We start from the raw sequence: 20,570 nt of genomic DNA, 5'->3' as shown, positions 1-20,570 counted from the left end.
ATGACTTGATGATACTTTTTAAAATCATTGAGTAACAAATAATTTATACTTAAAAGTCGTTTTTTTTTTTATTTGAGAGGACGTTAAGGTCGTTAATCAAACTACTCTCATCTTTAACACACCAGTTTAGCTAAATGTCAACAATGTACTAAATATATAAATAAATATATAAATAAATATAGAAAGCATGGATTATATTGTTGAAAATAGAGGGAAACTCTTTTGGCATACGTTTACAAGGTGGGTTAGGTGGCGACAAGCTTTGCATTATACAATGATATGCTAAGAGTAATATTAGACTAATTGACCCGTGTCTTCACGAGCTTAACTCACTGGTTCAGTAGATAGTATTTCGAAGAAAAGATCAAGGTTCGAATTTCGGTAATGGATGGTAGTGTGGGGATTATGTTTAAAGAGGGCAGATTCGTTGTGAGCACCAACATTGGCCATGTTTGCTGAGTTATTGAGTCACTATGATTTACACATCCTCATAAATGCTCTATCAGGCCTGAGTGTAGGGACTCTCGGGGTTGAAGATTCAACCTCGAGGGCTTTGACTCTTTGTGCTTCAATAGGTTGAGAAAGTAAGGGCCTTCGGGATTAGAGATTCAACCTTGGGGGCTTTGACTCTTTGTAATTCAGTAGGTTGAGAAAGTATATATGTATGACTACATTGTAATAGAGTCAATAGCATTTAAAAAAAAAATAAAAAATAAAAAAATACTCCAATGACAACATTTCTTCATAAAAATTTTGCATGCAACTTATTTGTGTTGTGACCATGCCGCCTGTGAAATCAAGAAAATTTGAACTTGTCACTTGTCAGTCTCCGAGGAAACTCCACGCGAGGCGATAGCGGTAGCCATGCCATGGTGCACTCCTTAGAGTAAGCTAGCACCTCATTTGGTCTTGCGGTTAAAAGAAAAAAATATTAACATGTGTCATTTTAAAGATCTGAAAGAAATTTTTTAATAAGATTTTTTTTTGAGTTAATTCCACCAGAGGTCCCTTATCTTTGGTAGCAATTTTAAATTTAGTCTCATACTATTATTTTTGTCATTTTACATCCCAAACTATCATTTTTTAAACACTTTTAGCCCTTCTTATGACTTTTTCTATTTTTAATAAAGGCATTTTGTCCCTTCATATTATTTTTTGTTATTTTTTTTCGATTTCAAATGATTTAATTCGTCTAGAACTTTAGGTAACCTCTGATTTTTAGTAACCATATGTTCAACTGATTTTTAGTAAAGTTCTAAACCAATTAAACTGGTTGAAACTGAAAAAAAATAACAAAAGAAAAATATGAAGAGACAAAAATTTTCTTACTAAAATAAAAAAAAAAAAAAAAAAAAAAAAAAGTCATAAGAAGGACTAAAAGTGTTTAATTAAAAAATGATAGTTTGGGATGTAAATGGCAAAAACAATAGACTGAGACTAAATTTAGAATTGTCACCAAAGACAAAGGACCTCTAGTGGAATTCACTCTATTTTTTATATATTGATTTTATTTATATTTTAAAAAAATATATTGTACTCCATCTATCTCATTTTATCTGTCCTACTTACTATTCATGGGTCAAATCAATTCTTTCTTTTTTATTATTTTTTTAAATATTTTTTTACTTATTTTTAAATTTGATTTTTTTTGTATTTAATAGTACTTTTAGTGTAGTTTTTAAATATATAAATTTTATATACTAATAATAAATTTAATAAAATGAAAATTGAATTAAAAATAATTTCAATTAAGCCTCGTTAATCGAACTAGACACATAAAATGTGATAGGGAGAATAATATATTAAGTGATGATTAATCAATTTGTGCTCTTTCTGAACATGCAGTACTATTTTTATGAATATGAATTTTTTTTTATGAATTTATAGTACGGAGTATTATTTTTTATCTACCTAGGTTCATATTGATGTAATATAGACCAAGACTCGTGATATAATTTGTCCCCGGTCCATCACTATTCACTCTAAATCTATTTAATTTCAATTCATTCTCAAATTAAAAGTGAACGTATTTTCATTTAAAAATTAAAACTAAATAAATAAACAAGAGACAAAACAAAAAGTGGACCACCTGACAAGTCATTTTAATTTTAAGATTGTTGATTATTGCAATTTTGAAATTGGCAATCATGTAAGGGTGGTGGGGAACAGCTAAGGGCGACGAATTTAATAGAGATTTTTTTATATTTTTTTTTTTGGGAATAGAGAAAACTTTATGACGTATAATAAACAATTTTCATATTTAAAAGGTTATATCTAAATATTTAAAATTACTAATTTAATACCAAATATATGTATTTTGTGACAATAATATTTACTTATGCATAAAAATTATTTACATAATTGGACTTGTGACTATATTTATTGAATTTAAACCATAAACCATAAAAAATCAAATTTCTTAAACTTTAAATTATTATTAATAGTCGCAGTGTATTGGACCATACCTTGACATTTTTTACCAGAAGTTGGCCAATACACGTGTATGCATGTAGGCCGATTATATCAAGAACCAGAGACTATCTTGTATTATGAACCTGTCTAAAAATAATTTTCAGATTCTGTACTTGCATTTGACATATTTGGTACCAGCTGTTAATCATTTATGTATCTGTAAACAAATTGAAAGCACATCACATGTTAAGTACAAATACATGATAAGATAACTACAGACACATAGAATATTAACTGCAGGTACAAAATATGTTATGCAGACACACAACATGTTAACCAACATTTTATGTGTCTACCGTTAACATATTCCGTACTTGCAATTTACAATTTATTATGTGTTTATAGTTATTATGTTATGTGTCTTTAATTTGTATATATGTACAAAAACTGTTAATAGTAGATACTGTTAACTTCAAATACATATTTTTTAAATCAAGCTGATTTACAATATAATGCAATATGAATTCTGGTCCATGATTTAACAATTGCGTCCAAGAATAATGCCATCAATCTTCCACCATGCATATTGTGTTTGTCTGTCTATCTATACTCACCTGGCTAGTAAATAGTTACCTACCATTCCCTCTACCTACCAACTCTCCACTCCCCATCTATATAACAAACAACACATACATACATGATTTGAAGACCCAAGTATGGCTACCTTAACCTTAATTTTCTGCACTTTAGTTTTTGCAATCTTTCTATATTTTCTTATTCTCAGGGTGAAACAGCGTTACCCTTTACCTCTCCCACCCGGACCAAAACCATGGCCGGTGTTAGGAAACCTTCCCCACCTGGGCAAGAAGCCTCACCAGTCGATTGCGGCCATGGCTGAGAGGTACGGCCCCCTCATGCACCTCCGCCTAGGATTCGTGGACGTGGTTGTGGCCGCCTCCGCCGCCGTGGCCGCTCAGTTCTTGAAAGTTCACGACTCGAACTTCTCCAACCGGCCGCCGAACTCCGGCGCGGAACACATTGCTTATAACTATCAAGACCTCGTCTTCGCGCCCTACGGCCCGCGGTGGCGCATGCTTAGGAAGATCACCTCCGTGCATCTCTTCTCGGCCAAGGCGTTGGATGACTTCTGCCATGTTCGCCAGGTTTAATTCAATTCTTTTGTTTAAAAAAAAAAAATCTTAGGAATATATAGATATTTAAATATATAAATTCCGTTTATTTTTTTACCCATCGTGATTCCAACCCATGAATCTATGTAAAATGATAATTGGGATGTCAGATGTCAGTTTAGCCCTGAACCAATGGGCTGGCTCATTAAGCCCTAAAAATTGCAGGGCTAAAATCCAAAAAGATCAATCCAATAAGAAAGTAAGCTCATTGGGTTGGCCCTATTGGGTTATTGGATTGAGTTGGGCCAACTCATGGATTGTTGAGCTGGCCCGTGTAATATTCAATGATTATTGGATGGACCATAATCTATACAACTTGTGTGGACCATGAATATATAAAGTACATTTTTAATATATTAATTGTACATTATTTGTATATTGAAGGTACATTATTTGATAGTATATATGAAATAATGTACTTTTATACACTACACACATTATATGTACACTACACATACACACACATACTATATATATATATATATATATACACACTGTACACTGTACACCGTACATTGTACACACAATATATATACTACACACACTATATATATATACACACTGTACACACAATATATATACCACACATACACTATATATATATATATATATATATATATATATATATATATATATATATATATACACACACTGTACACACAATATATATACTACACACACACTATATATATATACACACTGTACACACACACACACACTATATATATATATATATATATATATATGTATGTATATATATGTATATATACACACACACACTACACACGCAGTGTGTGTGTATATATATATAGTGCGTGTGTAGTGTGTGTGTGTATATATACATATATATATACATACATATATATATATATATATATATATATATATATATATATATATATATATACTACACACAGTACACACACATTGCGTGTGTAGTATATATAAACACAATATATATATATATATATATATATATATATATATATAGTGTGTGTCTGTGTGTATATATATATATAGTGCGTGTAGTGTATGTATATACATATATATATATATATATATATATATATATATATATATATATATATATATATATATATATATATATATAGATAGTTATGAACCTACTCTATTTGTAATAAAAAATTTGTTTAGTGATTTAGCCCGTTGGATTAACCAACAACCCGTTGTTTAGGGTTAGGGCCAACCCAACTCAAAAAGAAAAAATAAAAAACCATTTTAGCCCAAGCCAACTAGTCCACCAACCCTGTAGGGCTAGTCCAAAATCCAACGGGTTGGCCCATTTGACATCCTCATGTCATCATACTACTGGGTGATTTGCATAATATATTTATTTTAGGATTAATTCTATTTTTTGTCCTAAATTTATAGGTGAAAGTCCATTTTTAGTCTTTTTTTTATTAAAATATCCATTTTTGGTCCTAGTATTATTGTGGAATGATCTTTTTTGTCCTTTATCAACAAAACAATTTAAATATCATTAAATACATGGACATTTCAATCTTCAATGAATGTTTTGAAAAAAATAAACATAAAAAATATAGTGATTCAACCTCCTTTGTATAAAAAAAAAAAATTAAATGTCTTTGTATTTAACGATATTTTAACGATTTTGTTGATGGATAACTAAAAAAGGTCATGTCACAATAATATTATGACGAAATAAGGATGTTCTAATAATAAATAAAAAAACAAGAAGACTAAAAGTGATTTGTTACATATAAATCTAGGACCAAAAATGAAATAACTCTTTATTTTATATCATTACATTGTAAAATTATGTTTGACACTTTGACTTAATACTAAGGTACATGCATGCACGTCTTTTCTATTTTAATTTAAAATGAGGCGTTTGATAAATAGTTGTTAACGAATAACGGTTAGTTATTTGAGTTAGTGAGTTTGATTAGTTGATAACATTAGTTAATCGTAGAAAGATATTTAGTAAATTAACTGTTAACTAATAGCTGATTATATACAAAATGATTTTCTCAAAACACTTATCGAAAATATTGTTTTGAGTAACTTTTGAATTTTAGTATTTTAGAGCAATAAGTTGTTAAAAAAGCTAACTAATCAAATATTTATAGAGAGGGGAGAACGAGAGAATGGGAGTGACAAAAGATAATTAATACATAACTACTTATATCTTATCATCTTGAAAACCATGACAGTTTATTTAATTAAATATCAATAACATCATCATCTTTATAATTTAATTAAAATGGATGGACAATTTTGTGGTATACGTTTCCAAGGTGTTGACAAGCTTTGCATAATGGATGGACAATTTTGTGACATACGTTTCCAAGGTGTTGACAAGCTTTCCATAATATATTTTTGGTGAAATTTCCATTATATAACTTATTATTTTAAGTTATTAATAAGTTATAAGTTCCGTTTGGTAATATTTCCAAAATAAGTTCGTAATTTAAAATACGAGTTTATTTGAAACATTATTTAAATAGTATTTCAAAATAAATTAGTAGTTTCTTAATTCTTTTTTCATCTTTATCTTTATTATTTTAAATAAATTACATCATTTACACATCCCAATTAAAGTCATTTTCTCTTTTTCCTCTACCGCAACTTTCAGCGACAATTTCCTCTTCATCTTCTAATTGCCTTGTAGGAATGGTGTTGTCATTTTCAGTAAAAATAGTTATGACATCCTCTTTGATATATATTATTACAGATATGAAAGTGATCCATAGAAAGCACTAAAGTTTTGTCCCCATTTTACGATGTTTTGTTTGGATCATCAAAATGGAACTGGTTTTGTTATTTATTTTTATTTCTTTTCATGTATTCAACTACTATTTTAATGAAGATGTCCTTTTTTGTATTTTTAAATTTATCAGCTTATCAAAAGATTAATTTTACCATACTTAGCTTGTAAATATAACAACTAGTTTAACATATGTTCAATTTTCAGTTTCTAACTTATAATATTTTAATTTTTAACTACTTTTTAGCTTACAGCTACCTTTTCAACTAGGCTTAATTTGTCAAACAATAGTATATATGTTAATTAAGAGTAATACAAGTGGCCAGTACTCTAATGTTAAAAAATTTCCTACCACAAGCAATCATATACATTAAACAAAATTTCTACCATTCAAAATAATTCTTACATTTTTTAATGTTAAATGTTTAGTACCGGACCACTCTCGTGGCTTAGGCTATTTACACCCTTTCTCATACGAGTGCAAATTTCATTCTATGTATAAGTACATTCATCACTCAGAATTGTAGACTTTTAAAATTGTAAGTGTGGTTACAATTGTGTACAAATTTGGCCCCACCTTTCCCATTGGTAGGTAAGGTGTGGCACAATTTATTATTATTATTATTATTACTATTATTATTATTATTATTATTAATAATATTATTATTATGTAAATAAAAATGATTTAGATTTTAATTACAAAAAGTATGTATTTAAAAAAAAAAATTATTTATGATAAAGTCTAAATTCTTTAAATGTATTTAGATTTTTAAATTTTAATTAATTTTATTAATATAAAAGAATAACTGTGGCACTAAAAATAATTATTTTTTATTTACGAAAAAATCCACAATCTACTCGCTAGTTTGTCAGTAACAATGGATAACAAGTAGCTAAATAATCTAACTAAGTTGTCAATAACTTACTGGCTCAAAAAATCAAGAGTGATCTCACGGGAAGTCAAATTTAAAACCTTCGATTATCAAATTAATTGCTCAATTAACTCGGGCTTTGTTGAAAAATAATGCAGGAAGAGGTTGCAACTCTGACACGCAGTCTAGCAAGTGCAGGCAAAACTCCAGTAAAACTAGGGCAGTTACTAAACGTGTGCACCACGAACGCCCTAGCTCGTGTAATGCTAGGGCGGAAGGTCTTTAATGACGGAGGTAGCAAGAGCGACCCAAAGGCGGAGGAGTTCAAGTCGATGGTGGAGGAGATGATGGTGTTGGCCGGAAGTTTTAACATCGGCGATTTCATTCCGGTCTTGGGTTGGTTTGACGTTCAGGGTATCGTAGGGAAGATGAAGAAACTACACGCGCGTTTTGATGCGTTCTTGAACACCATTCTAGAGGAACACAAATGTGTCAACAATCAACACACGACGTTGTCGAAAGATGTGGACTTCTTGAGCACCCTAATTAGGCTCAAAGATAATGGGGCTGATATGGATTGTGAAGAGGGAAAACTCACCGACACTGAAATTAAGGCTTTGCTCTTGGTTGGTATTCCCTAACAACACATGTTTAATTTATATAATATTAGATATCATATGATAACCAACCTTTTATAAGTCCATAATAACTAATATGGTGCATTAAAAAAATAGATCTATGAATGATGTTAATTGAAAAAAATTAAGAATGCGCGTATGAACATGGAGCATTATGATGTGTGCATATTAAGCATGTTTATATGTTACACACAACACATACTTAATATGCACACATCAAAATGATCCATATGCACACGCACATTTTTAATAATTCAAATTAATCTCATTCATTGATCTATTTTTATAATGCACTAGATTAGTTCTCATGGACTCATAGAGAAGTTGGTTCTTATAGAAACATCACACTATATATATTGAGATTATATGAGCACAATGTCTTAGGTAAGAAGTAAGAACGTGAGAACTGAATGAGTGCACAAAATCTACTACACGAATGCACACAATGTACTCCAAGCTAAGGTCTCTACCATCTTCTAGACATGTTTAGGGGTAAATTGTGTGCATTCATGTACTTCATAAAAGATTTTGTGCACTCATGTAGTAGTTAATCATGGTTCTCATATGAACACTAGTGTGTGTGCGCGCACTCAAGTGAGAACGGATGTCCATGAGAGGAATGAGAACTAATCGCAGTTGTCCATTTATTTGTAAATAACTGGAACTTTGTGTGCAAGTAAGTTGTGTTTAAAGTGCAAGTAACAACGTGTGCAAGTACAATGTGCAAGTAAAATCACTTAAAAGTGTGACCATTTACACTTAATAGTGTAAATAATTTAGCTTTTTCACACTGGTGCACTTAATGATAACGTCTTTCATATTGGTGCGCTTAATAATAACATTTGGTGCAACTAATGATAACGTTATGTGCACTTATTAATATTGCTGCTCGATGCACATTATTTGTTGCACTTTTAATACGTTTTACTTGCACTTTTAATATGTTTTACTTGTACTTAAGTGATATATATATATATATATATATATATATATATATATATATATATATATATATATATATATATATATATATATATATATATATATATATATATATATATGTCCTTCATTTATGTCCCTTTTTCTGTTAATTTTTTTTTATATTAGAATTATATGTTAATTATTTTCTAAAATATAAATATCAATTTTATAAAAATATTTTATTACAATAATTTAAATATCTAAAATCTAAATAAATTTAAAATTTTAATATAAAGTATTAATATCGAGCATACAAAAATACTAGTGTGTATATATATATATATATATATATATATATATATATATATATATATATATATATATATATATATATATATATTAGTTCTGATGATATGAGCTATATATGTAGAACCTGTTCACAGCTGGGACTGATACATCATCTAGCACTGTGGAGTGGGCAATCGCAGAACTACTACGCAACCCAAAAATCTTAAACCAAGCACAACAAGAGCTTGACTTAGTGGTGGGTCAAAATCAGCTAGTCACAGAATCTGACTTAACCGATCTACCTTTCCTGCAAGCAATAGTGAAGGAGACCTTCAGGCTACACCCATCCACCCCACTCTCTCTTCCAAGAATGGGAGCTCAGGGTTGCGAGATCAATGGCTACTTCATCCCCAAAGGCGCAACGCTTTTGGTCAACGTTTGGGCCATAGCTCGTGATCCCAATGTGTGGACAAATCCTCTTGAGTTCAACCCACACCGATTCTTGCCTGGTGGAGAAAAGCCCAACGTGGATATTAAAGGGAATGACTTTGAAGTGATTCCTTTTGGAGCCGGGCGTAGAATATGCTCTGGGATGAGTTTGGGGATAAGGATGGTTCACCTGTTGGTTGCAACTTTGGTGCATGCTTTTGATTGGGATTTGGTGAATGGACAATCTGTAGAGACGCTCAATATGGAGGAAGCTTATGGTCTCACCCTTCAACGAGCTGTTCCTTTGATGTTGCATCCAAAGCCCAGATTACAACCACATCTCTATACTCTCAATTAAATTGCAATTTGATTTTGGTGATTATACAATTATAATCGAGGGACATAGGATCCCCATTTATTTATATTCAGTTATAAGAGACTTCCAACAAAGGTCTAGCTTTCGACCTTAAAAGTTGTAAAAGAGGTCCTACATATGTAAAAGCCCGCCAAAGGAAAACTGGTTGTATTCAATTCCGCTAGGCCTTGTCCGAAAGACCTCATGAAGACTACAAAGGTCATATATAATGGTAAACCCAGTGTATTTGTTGTAAGGTCTTCTGGTAGATGTTCTTAGTCATATTAAAAGTTCCAAACATCTTTAGTAGGTATAATTGGTAGAGAAATACGGAGCGTACAAGGAAAGGCATTTGTCCTTTAATTTATGATAAGTGTAACACCCTGTGTTACGGCCCTTAAACCAAATTAATTAATTTATCACTCACCCTAAAAAGGGAATTAAAATTCATTAAATTGCTAAAAAGGGTCCACCATGGTCCGTGGGCCTTTATCCTTAAAGCCAATCCCTTAGTCCTATAAGAAATAGAATTAGCAAACCCATGCCACTTAGACCCTAATTAGGACTCTTAATTATATAAATAGGGACATAGGAGGACCTAGAACTCACACCACAATAATCTCTCACCACACAAGAAGTTCCAAGAAATAAGTTCCAAGAAATCCCTTAGGAGAAATCAGGAAAGAAGAAATCTTAAAGAAAGACCCTTCATAGCCAAGGAAATTAATTAAGGCTAAGAGGTAACCCATGTCTCAACAAAACATATTTTCTTCGCTATAATCTCCTTCCTTGGCCTCCTTCTATATGCTTGTGTCTTGATTAATTCCTCTATGCTATTCGTGATATATTCTTGATGATTGATAAGATGATTTATGTGTATTCTTGACAATCTTGATGTTGAAAAGAGGTTCTTGATATTGATGTGATGGTTCTTGACAAATCTTGATATCTCTTGATGTTAAAGATAAATTGTGATTTTAATGATTTGGGAGGGATTAGAGCCCTAGGGGGGATTGGGTGTAACACCCCCAAATTTAATTCCCAACACATACTATAAATAGACTACTAAAACAGAAACTGCCATGAATAGAATTTCTAAAGTAAGCAAACCACCGTTTAGAAACTAAGTAATAATTCAACTTACAAAATAACTTTAAGTCCTTAATAATAAATGAGGGTGAAACCGCCACATCTAATCTAACACTGACTAGATGTAAGGCTCTAAACCATAACATTCAATCACAACTTAATAAAAAAACTAAAGAAATACAATATGAATCAATAACTCCAAAACATCATAAATAAAACAGCTACTACGTTCTAACGCGTGCTCTCAGCCAACAACTTATTCATTCACCTGCACAAATCACAAACAGGAGAAACACGAAACAATAAAATTAGCAAAACATTGCTAAGTAAGGTTTAGTCCACCCTGTAAAATGGATTTAATACAGTATATACTCACATTCAAAAATAATTAGCCACAAGGCTTAACTGCTCTCAACTTCAACATAACATTTACTCCACATCACAATCCATATAGAGATTTTCTCAACTTAAGATTTCAAAAAAATCATTTTAATAATAACACGTTTCCAAAAGAAATCATTTTTAGGAAATATGGAGAGGAATAGCAAATCAAATAATGGGCAGGGTCTTAATTACTTAAGCCCTAGTGAACAGTAATCTCTTTACTGAACACTATGCAAAAATCCCATTTAAACCAACCAAATAATGGGCAGGGTCTTATTCAATAAGCCCTAGTGAACAGTACTCATCTACTGAACACTACACAAAAATTCCATTTAAGTGGAACAGAACTAATACCTTAAGTGTGCACACCCCCAATGGGTTTCCAAGCCCAATGGGTAGTAACTAGTCCTGGTAGCCAGGATACGTTTCTACTGACTACTACTCAACAGGGTAAATACCCTAGTGGTAGACTCCGCTAACCACTCCTCAAAATACAACATGACAAAAAGTCCTAGTGAGACAGGATATGTTTCTACTGCTCACTCCTCAAAATAACAGAGAGTTTTTAGGCTCCCTAGTGAATCAGTATATTTCAACTGTTCACTCCTCAACAAACTGGGTCACAGCCCAAGTACCCAGAATCATACCAGGATACAACCCAAGCCAACAAAACATTTTTATCCTCCGTATTTATAAAAAAAATGATAACAATAATGATATTTCACAAGCAAGCAACCCCTTAATATCCCAAATAAGAAACTGTCAAAAATTTTCAGAAACTATGACCTGAATTGAAGAATTTACTGAGAAAAATCGGTAACACATTTTCATGTGAAATTTTCCAGATAAGTAGTACAAAGAGTCTAGAATACACACAAAACGTTTCAAGCCAATCCAAGGCCTAGAAGTATTTTTACCGAAATTCTTCTCAACACAGCACCAGACTGTAATTTAACTGGCAGAACACTGCCTAAACTTTACGAAATTATTCTGGAAAAACGGAGACATATTTTTAACCAAAACTTTTTAGAAACATCAAATATAACAAGTCTAGGTTCTACATAAAAAAATTCAAGCAAAAACAAGTTTAGGAAACAATTTTCACGAATTTTTCTTTCCAGCTGCGCCAGTCAGAATTTTCTCAGGCAATGATCAAATTGTGTAAAAGTTATCCTTTTTAATCACCACCAAATACCATATCACATATGCCCACAAAATCACGAAATATATATATATTTTTACAGAGTAAAAGTAATTTTTTTGATAGACATAAGCACTTACCTGGATACGTAAAACAAATCACACACTTGACCCGAGTCCTACGTTTGCTCCTCTGCAAACCCTCCTCCTAACCAAATTGAATGTTCATATAACAACAGAAAATCACATAAGCATAAAATCATAGAAATTTTACCACAAACATATAATTAAACTTACGAATAGATGACACCGGATGGAAGAAAAAATTGACGCCTAGGAGTTCTCTTGTGTTGAAGGCGAAACTGGGAATGAAAAGAATGATCGACTGTGAAGACGAGGATTAAGGAGGGGAAGCTGTCGTATATGCTAGGGTTTGTTTTTGTATTTCTTTTGATTCCAATAGCAGCGTGTGTAAAGAATTAGAGAGTGAATTTAAAAAGGCTTAGGAAACTAATATCATACTGAACATCCTGACTAGACATATATATTCCAAACTTAATCTAATAAACTAACATATATATATATATATATATCAAACTTAATCTAATAATAATAGGTATATATATATATATATATATATATATATATATATATATATATATATATATATATATACATATGTATGTATACATATATGTATATATATATATGTACATATATATACATATATATATGTATACATATATATATGTATATATATATATATATATATATATATATGTATATATATATATATGCATATATGTATATATATATATATATATGTATACATATATATATGCATATATGTATATATACATATATATATACATATATATATATATATATATATATATATATATATATATATATATATATATATATATATATATATGTATACATATATATACATATATGTATATGTATATATATATATATATATATATATATATATGTATGTATATATATATATATATATATATATACATATATGTATACATATATGTATATATATGTATATATATATATATATATGTATATATATATATATACATATATATGTATACATATATGCATATATATATATATATATATATATATATATATATATATATATATATATATATATATATATATATATATATATATACATATATATACATATATATATATATGTATATATATATGTATATATATATATGTATATATATATATGTATATATATATATGTATAAATATATGTATATATATATGTATATATATATATATATACATATATATATATGTATACATATATATATGCATATATATATATACATATATATACATATATATATATATATGTATACATATATATATATGTATATATATATATATATGTATATATATATATATATATATATATATATATATATATATATATATATATATATATATATATATATGTATACATATATATATATGTATATATATATATATATATATATATATATATATACTAGACTCGTACAGGAGAATCACACACACACACACACACACACACACACACACACACACACACACATATATATATATATATATATACTATAACTTAAGTTAAGTTTATTTAATATAATCTAACCATATTAGTTTTAGGATTTAAAAATTAGCTTATTAATATCATATAAGTGTTATGGGTTTAGGAATAGTAATAACCATAAAATAATAGTAGTATTTTTTTCGGAATAGTTAATTTATAACAAATTAAAATACTCAAATAATCGGGATATCTGTAACACCCCGTGTTCCGACCCCTAAGATCAATTAAATCATTTAATCGACACCGAATTGGTGAAGGAATTCTATCAACACCTTGTAGCCACCAAACGGGGCGATAAGCTAGAAATCACCACCAAGGTCCGCGGCAAGGAAATCATACTTTCCGAAGACCGTTTGGCCAAGCTTTTGAAATTGACCACCACAGGTGTGTCAAACTATGACCGGAAAGGGTGGATCGATACCCAAAACACGGGGTACAAGGACTATCTCGGGTACCTACTCGGGAAAGAAGACGGATTCACCGCGGCCACACGGCCAAATAGGAAGTGGCTATCGGCGGAACAAAAGATATTGGTTATGATCGTAACCGATAGCCTCTTGCCCACAAACAATAAAAACAAGGACGTGGGGAGTTTGGAGTGCACCTTTGCCTACTTCTTGAAACACAAAATCAAGTTCAACCTGCCGTCCCTCATGCTAAAACACATGGAGTTTTGCAAATCAAGCAACCGACTTAGCCTACCCTACGGGATGATCCTAAGTTGGATCATGGAGAAAAAGGGGGTGGACCTAAGCCACACCGAGGTCAAGACCGTAAATGGCATGGTTTTTAACGCCCAGAACCTCCGCCGCAACGACATCTACTACACCGAAGATGGACATTACCTCACCCTCGAAGAAATTTGCCAAAAACCTGAGGAAGAGCGAAGGGAATTGGTCGACCGGCTAGACATCTCCAACAAAAAGCTCAAACGAGCCATGCAAGACTGCGGAGGTTTGGAGGGACATGAGGACCAGGAGGAGGAAGACGAACCCAACCCAACAGTGCAACCACGATCAGGAGGAAATCCAAGGGAGCAAAACGAGGGCTCAATCAATGAACGCATACTCGCGCAGCTCAACCGACAAAACCAAATCATGGAGGAAGGATTCTCATCCCTGATCCGTACGACACGCGCACTAGATCAGAGGGTGGCAGCGATCGAGGCCACCTTGGGCACTCGCGGGGCATCCAGCTCAGGAGCAGGAGACCAAGGTAGAACTAAAACCCTTCTATCACAAACCACCAGAAACCCAGTCTACCCCAGCTAAGGCAAAAACGTGGGGCCACATTCCTAACCAGGAGGCCAAGATGCGGGATGCCTGGGGGTGAAAGAGTGGATTAACACACCGGGCTTCGGGGACGAAGCCCCTCATAAGGGGGGGAGAGTGTAACACCCCGTGTTACGACCCCTAAGATCAATTAAATCATTTAATCGATTACCCAAAAGAAAGAATAAAAACACAATAATTAATTAGGAAAGGCCCACCATAGTCCACGGGCCCTTATCCCTAAACCCAATCCTTAGTCCCAAAAGAAATAGAACTAGCAAGCCCATAATATTAAGTTCCTAACTAGGACACCTAAATATATAAATAGGGGACTTAAGAGGCACCTAGAAACCCCCACAAGAATAACGCCCCACCTCCCCGAAGAGCTCCAAGAATCCCGCTAGAAGAAATCAAGAAAGCAAGAAAGCTTAAAGAAAGACCCTTCATAGCCAAGGAATTAATTAAGGCTAAGAGGTAACCCATGTCTCAACAAAACCTATTTTCATAGTTATGATTCCCCCTTAGGGTTTCCCCATATTATTGTGTATTAATGATTTGTGATGATTATTATTGATGTTTGATGTGATGATCCCATGGGGGATCTTGATAATCTTGTTATTGGGAGATTCTTGATAATTATGGTGTTCTTAACGATTACGTGAAGTTCTTGATAATTATGTGTTGTTCTTGATAATTATATGGCGTTCCTGATACTTATATGTTATTTGTACCGAATCTTGTAATTAGAAGACGAATCGTATTCTTGTTGGCATAAAAGTGATTAGAGCTCTAGGTTGTAACGTATCGAATTATTCTTGGTATATTGGGTGGGAATTCGCATGATTGGGTGTTTATTATGTTTAGAAAAGCATGATAGGTTATGTGCCGATCGTTTCCTGATTCTGATCCGTTAATTGTCTACGTGTGTTATCAATTGCGTTTGAAAGTGTCCAAGCATGGTTTCGGGTTCCACAAAGGTTCCCGGGGCATTTCTGGATGAAAAGAGTCAGTGCGGGGTAGGGGACCCGCCACCTACCCGCGGCCTCCTTGGGCAACGTCGGCAGCGGGCAGCCGGCGGGCGGGCAGCTGCCCGTCGGGCACCCGCTGCCCGGTCTTGTTACCGCCGGCGGGTGATCCCTCACCCACCGGCTACCCGCTGGTTTGCACCCCAATTGGGGATTTCAGCTTCCCCGTTTGATGTTTCCCCGACCCCCGAGGTGTCCCAACGGACTCCGTTTATCGTGCCAGTGTCTAGTTTGATATTTCGGGTACCGTTCGTAGGTTTATGAGTTTACTGTATTGCATGCAAGTTGAATTGGTATCCCGTTGACCTAGGTGGAAGAAGTATGAACCCCTTAGGACCATTCTTAGTATGTGATGGATCACGCATAGGTTTTGTTACACGTTTTCTCCCCCTTCCCAATGTGTCAATGTGGGCTGCATGTACTTGCTATGTGTTATGTGTGCATGTAACCCCGAGTTGGTTAAGATCAATCGGGCTATACGGGCAGTCGGGTGGGCTGAGAACCATACCGGCTGTTAACCAGGCTGGTAGAGACCGGTCAGGTATATAAATATTATATAGGACTAAGTTCCACTATACGGGCAGTCGGATGGGCTGAGAACCATACCGGCTGTTAACCAGGCTGGTAGAGATCGGTCAGGTATATAAATATTATATAGGACAAAGGTCCACTATACGGGCAGTTGAATGGGCTGAGAACCATCCCAACTGTTAACCAGGCAGGTAAAGACCGGTCAGGTATATAAATATTATGTAGGACAAAGGTCCATCAGTCGGTTGCGATCGGCTCCTCCGTAATGTGAGACGGGGCAGGGAGCTGCGGGGCCGTGTCAGAGCTATATGCGCTGACCCTCATGTATGGGCATGCGATTGGTCCTGTGGCGGCAACAAAGTGTGCTATTTGATGAGACATGGATGAGTTGTGCTTATGAGTATATTGGGGGATTTGACTATGGGATTTATGCTAGGGATTGTGTATGATGAGTTATGATTATTATTCGTGATCAGCTTTATCTGTCTTGCCTGTTGTGGATTGTATACGCTTGATTATAACTGTTGCTTGTGTCTAGCCTTATCTGTCGAGTCACTCCCGGTTTTAAAAGCTAGAGTCTCGTAGGATATATCTTCATGCTTCAAAATGGTTTTTCGTATATCTATATATATCTCTATATGTATTGTATTTCAACGCGTTGGAGTCTCGTAGGATATATCTTCATGCTTCAAAATGGTTTTTCGTATATCTATATATATCTCTATATGTATTGTATTTCAACGCGTTGGAGTGGGTTACCAGCATCTCTCGCTGAACAGATATATTTGGCTTTCAGGCACAGACGAGTAGATCACTGGAGTGCGCTAGAAGCTTGGGCATAGCTTAGATAGTTTTCCCTTTCGGCCTGCGTGCCATGATTTAGTATTGATACTATTTGAGGATATTAGTTAGTTAGCCTGTGCACCTGAGTTCTCTAGCTCAGGTGTGGCATAGCACCCCATACTCTTGTGTTATGTTTTGGGATTTAATGGGATTTCGCCTTTATTTTATAAGTTTTAAATATCCTAAAAATCTGGGGTGTTACAGTTGGTATCAGAGCCTAAGTTTGACCCTAGGAAAAGACTCTTAAAAAAACCGGACTTTAGGACATTAGGCTTGAACTCTAGGTACCTAGGAGCATAGGACTCAGGAATCTTAGGACGCGCAGTGAGATTGTGAAACCTACGCATAACTTCCCTACACTTTACCCTTCCCCATTCTAAAACCCTCTCCCACTTATCACTTCACAAGAAGTGCGTCGAACTCTAACTTAACATTCTTATAAACGCTGACCAGAAAGACGATAGCATGGCACCGAACAGAAGGCAATCCAGAACTCCAGAGCCCGCCACAGACGACCCCTTGACCCGAACCCTACAGCAACTAACACAGGTCGCACAGGCGCTAAGTGACGCGGCCCTTCGCAACAACAGGCCCCCACCGCCGCCGTCAAACGCAAACTCGGACGTCGCCCGACAGGTTTCAAATCACCGACCACCCACGTTTTCGGGAGAAGAGGATCCCGTAATTCTGGAAGAATGGATCCGAACCCTTGACAAAATCCTCGGGTTAGTGGAATGCCCAGAAGAACGCCGCGTGGAGATAGCCTCGTTCTACTTCGGACACGAGGCCGATCTCTGGTGGATCCACGAGGGTCCCACTTACCAACAAGAACCGGGGTTCAGCTGGGAACAACTCAAAACACGACTACGAGAGAGGTTCTACCCGACACACGTGAGAGCGTCCATGTACGAGGAGTTTCTCCATCTGAAACAAGGGACAGCCACCGTTATGGAATACCACAAACGATTCCTTGAACTAGCACGCTTCGCGCCCGAACTTGTCCCCACCGAGGTAACCAAAATAGAGAGATTCGTATCGGGCCTCAACTTTGAAGCCCGAAAAGCACTAGTGGTAAGCAGACCTCGGACTCTCAACGAGGCTTACTCCAGTGCCGCCAATCTCTACCGAATCCAACTACTCCAACGCGGGGTTCAAGAGCAAATACGGAAGAGGAACCCCGGAGGAGGGGCGCCACCAGTAAAAAGAACAAGAATCGACACGAACACGAGACCCGGCAACCCGACCAACCAAAGGCCACCTCGGGAGAACAACGACGCTAGCGCCAGGGGCTTTCCTTGCCCGAAGTGCAACAAGAACCATAGAGGCAAGGATTGCATGGGCAAACCCTTGCGATGCTTCAACTGCGGAGAAGAAGGACACAAGGCCTTCCTTTGCACCCAACCCCAAAGGCCACGCACTACCACCATGGGACAACATGGGGGCACCACTCATCAAGGAAACTACGGCACTCCCGGAAAAATATTCGTCATGAGCCGCACTCAAGCCGACCTCGGGAACGAGGGCGATCTCGAGGAAGGGAACCTAAGCCCAGAAGACGAGGACCACGCAAACCCCGTGGGAGAAAGCCAAGAAGACGAATTCTGCCTAGGTTAGGTTGGCAATCTCTTGTAATCACCTTCGTGGTAGAATTACTTACTTAGCTTAATTACTTGGGAATATTATAAATAAAGGATTAGTTCATAATTCGGTCCTATTTGCAAACTAGCCAAACCTCACCACTAGAAGCCGAAATAAGGAAAAAGGCAAGGGCCCCATCATCAAAAAACCTAGTGTTGCCAATGAGAATTAAACTCCTGACCTCCCACTTACAAGACCAAGGTCTTGACCACTAGACTAAAGGTGTTTCTTGAAACCTCAAGGGAACACTCCCTTGTTAAAGCCCCTACAATCCCTAAAACCCACAAAATCCCCAAATCAAAAACGCTTTCTCTCCTTCTTCCACACCCTCTCTCTCTCCCTCCTCCCTTCCTCCCTCTCCCGCTCGTCCGACCACCCCCACGAATCACCACCGCCAACCACCAAAACCACGAGCAGCCAAACGCCGCCACCGGCCGAACGCCACCTGTCCGCCCGCGCCACCGCGCCGCCGCCCAAGCCGACCACCCCACCGTCGCCCGCGCTGCACCCAGCTGCAACCCGCTGCCACCACTGCTCGACGTCGCCACCTCGCCATCGCTCCCTCGCCGCCCGGAACCCGCCTAGCCGCCGTCTCCCTCGCAAAACACCGCGCCACCGAGAACCTCGCCGGAAACGTGCCGCCGTCGACTCGCCGGAAAGCCACCGGAAAAGTTCGCCGGATAAATTTCCACCAAGAGAAGCTCCACAATGCCGAAGAAGCCCCTCGGAACCCGCACCCCGGAGTGGAGCAACGCCGATTACACCGTGATCGGAGGTAAAGCCCTTGAACCCGACCAATTTTCTCCGGAATTGGTTGATATGCTTAGACTCCAAGGGCTTTTAGATACATATCTCGCCATCAAGGGGGATACGTACCCCGAATTGGTGAAGGAATTCTATCAACACCTTGTAGCCACCAAACGGGGCGATAAGCTAGAAATCACCACCAAGGTCCGCGGCAAGGAAATCATACTTTCCGAAGGCCGTTTGGCCAAGCTTTTGAAATTGACCACCACGGGTGTGTCAAACTATGACCGAAAAGGGTGGATCGATACCCAAAACACGGGGTACAAGGACTATCTCGGGTACCTACTCGGGAAAGAAGACGGATTCACCGCGGCCACACGGCCAAATAGGAAGTGGCTATCGGCGGAACAAAAGATATTGGTTATGATCG

The 20,570-nt window shown here is 35.6% G+C and overlaps 1 protein-coding gene across 1 annotated transcript; it reads left to right on the top strand.

Annotated features, from left to right (window-relative positions):
* Nucleotides 1–3,078: 3,078 nt before the first annotated feature.
* LOC109160581 (flavonoid 3'-monooxygenase) lies at nt 3,079–10,110 on the top strand. The gene is made up of 3 exons (XM_019308867.1): nt 3,079–3,575; nt 7,382–7,849; nt 9,213–10,110. Exons 1-3 carry the CDS (start codon nt 3,129–3,131, stop codon nt 9,855–9,857), a joined length of 1,560 nt encoding a protein of 519 aa, XP_019164412.1. The 5' UTR covers nt 3,079–3,128; the 3' UTR covers nt 9,858–10,110.
* Nucleotides 10,111–20,570: the final 10,460 nt, after the last annotated feature.

The sequence above is a fragment of the Ipomoea nil genome, unplaced genomic scaffold (assembly GCF_001879475.1).
Source record: "Ipomoea nil cultivar Tokyo-kokei standard unplaced genomic scaffold, Asagao_1.1 scaffold2848, whole genome shotgun sequence".
Taxonomy (NCBI): Eukaryota; Viridiplantae; Streptophyta; class Magnoliopsida; order Solanales; family Convolvulaceae; genus Ipomoea; species Ipomoea nil.
The sequence above is the reverse complement of the archived record's forward strand: the minus strand, read 5'-3'. Positions and strand labels throughout refer to the sequence as shown.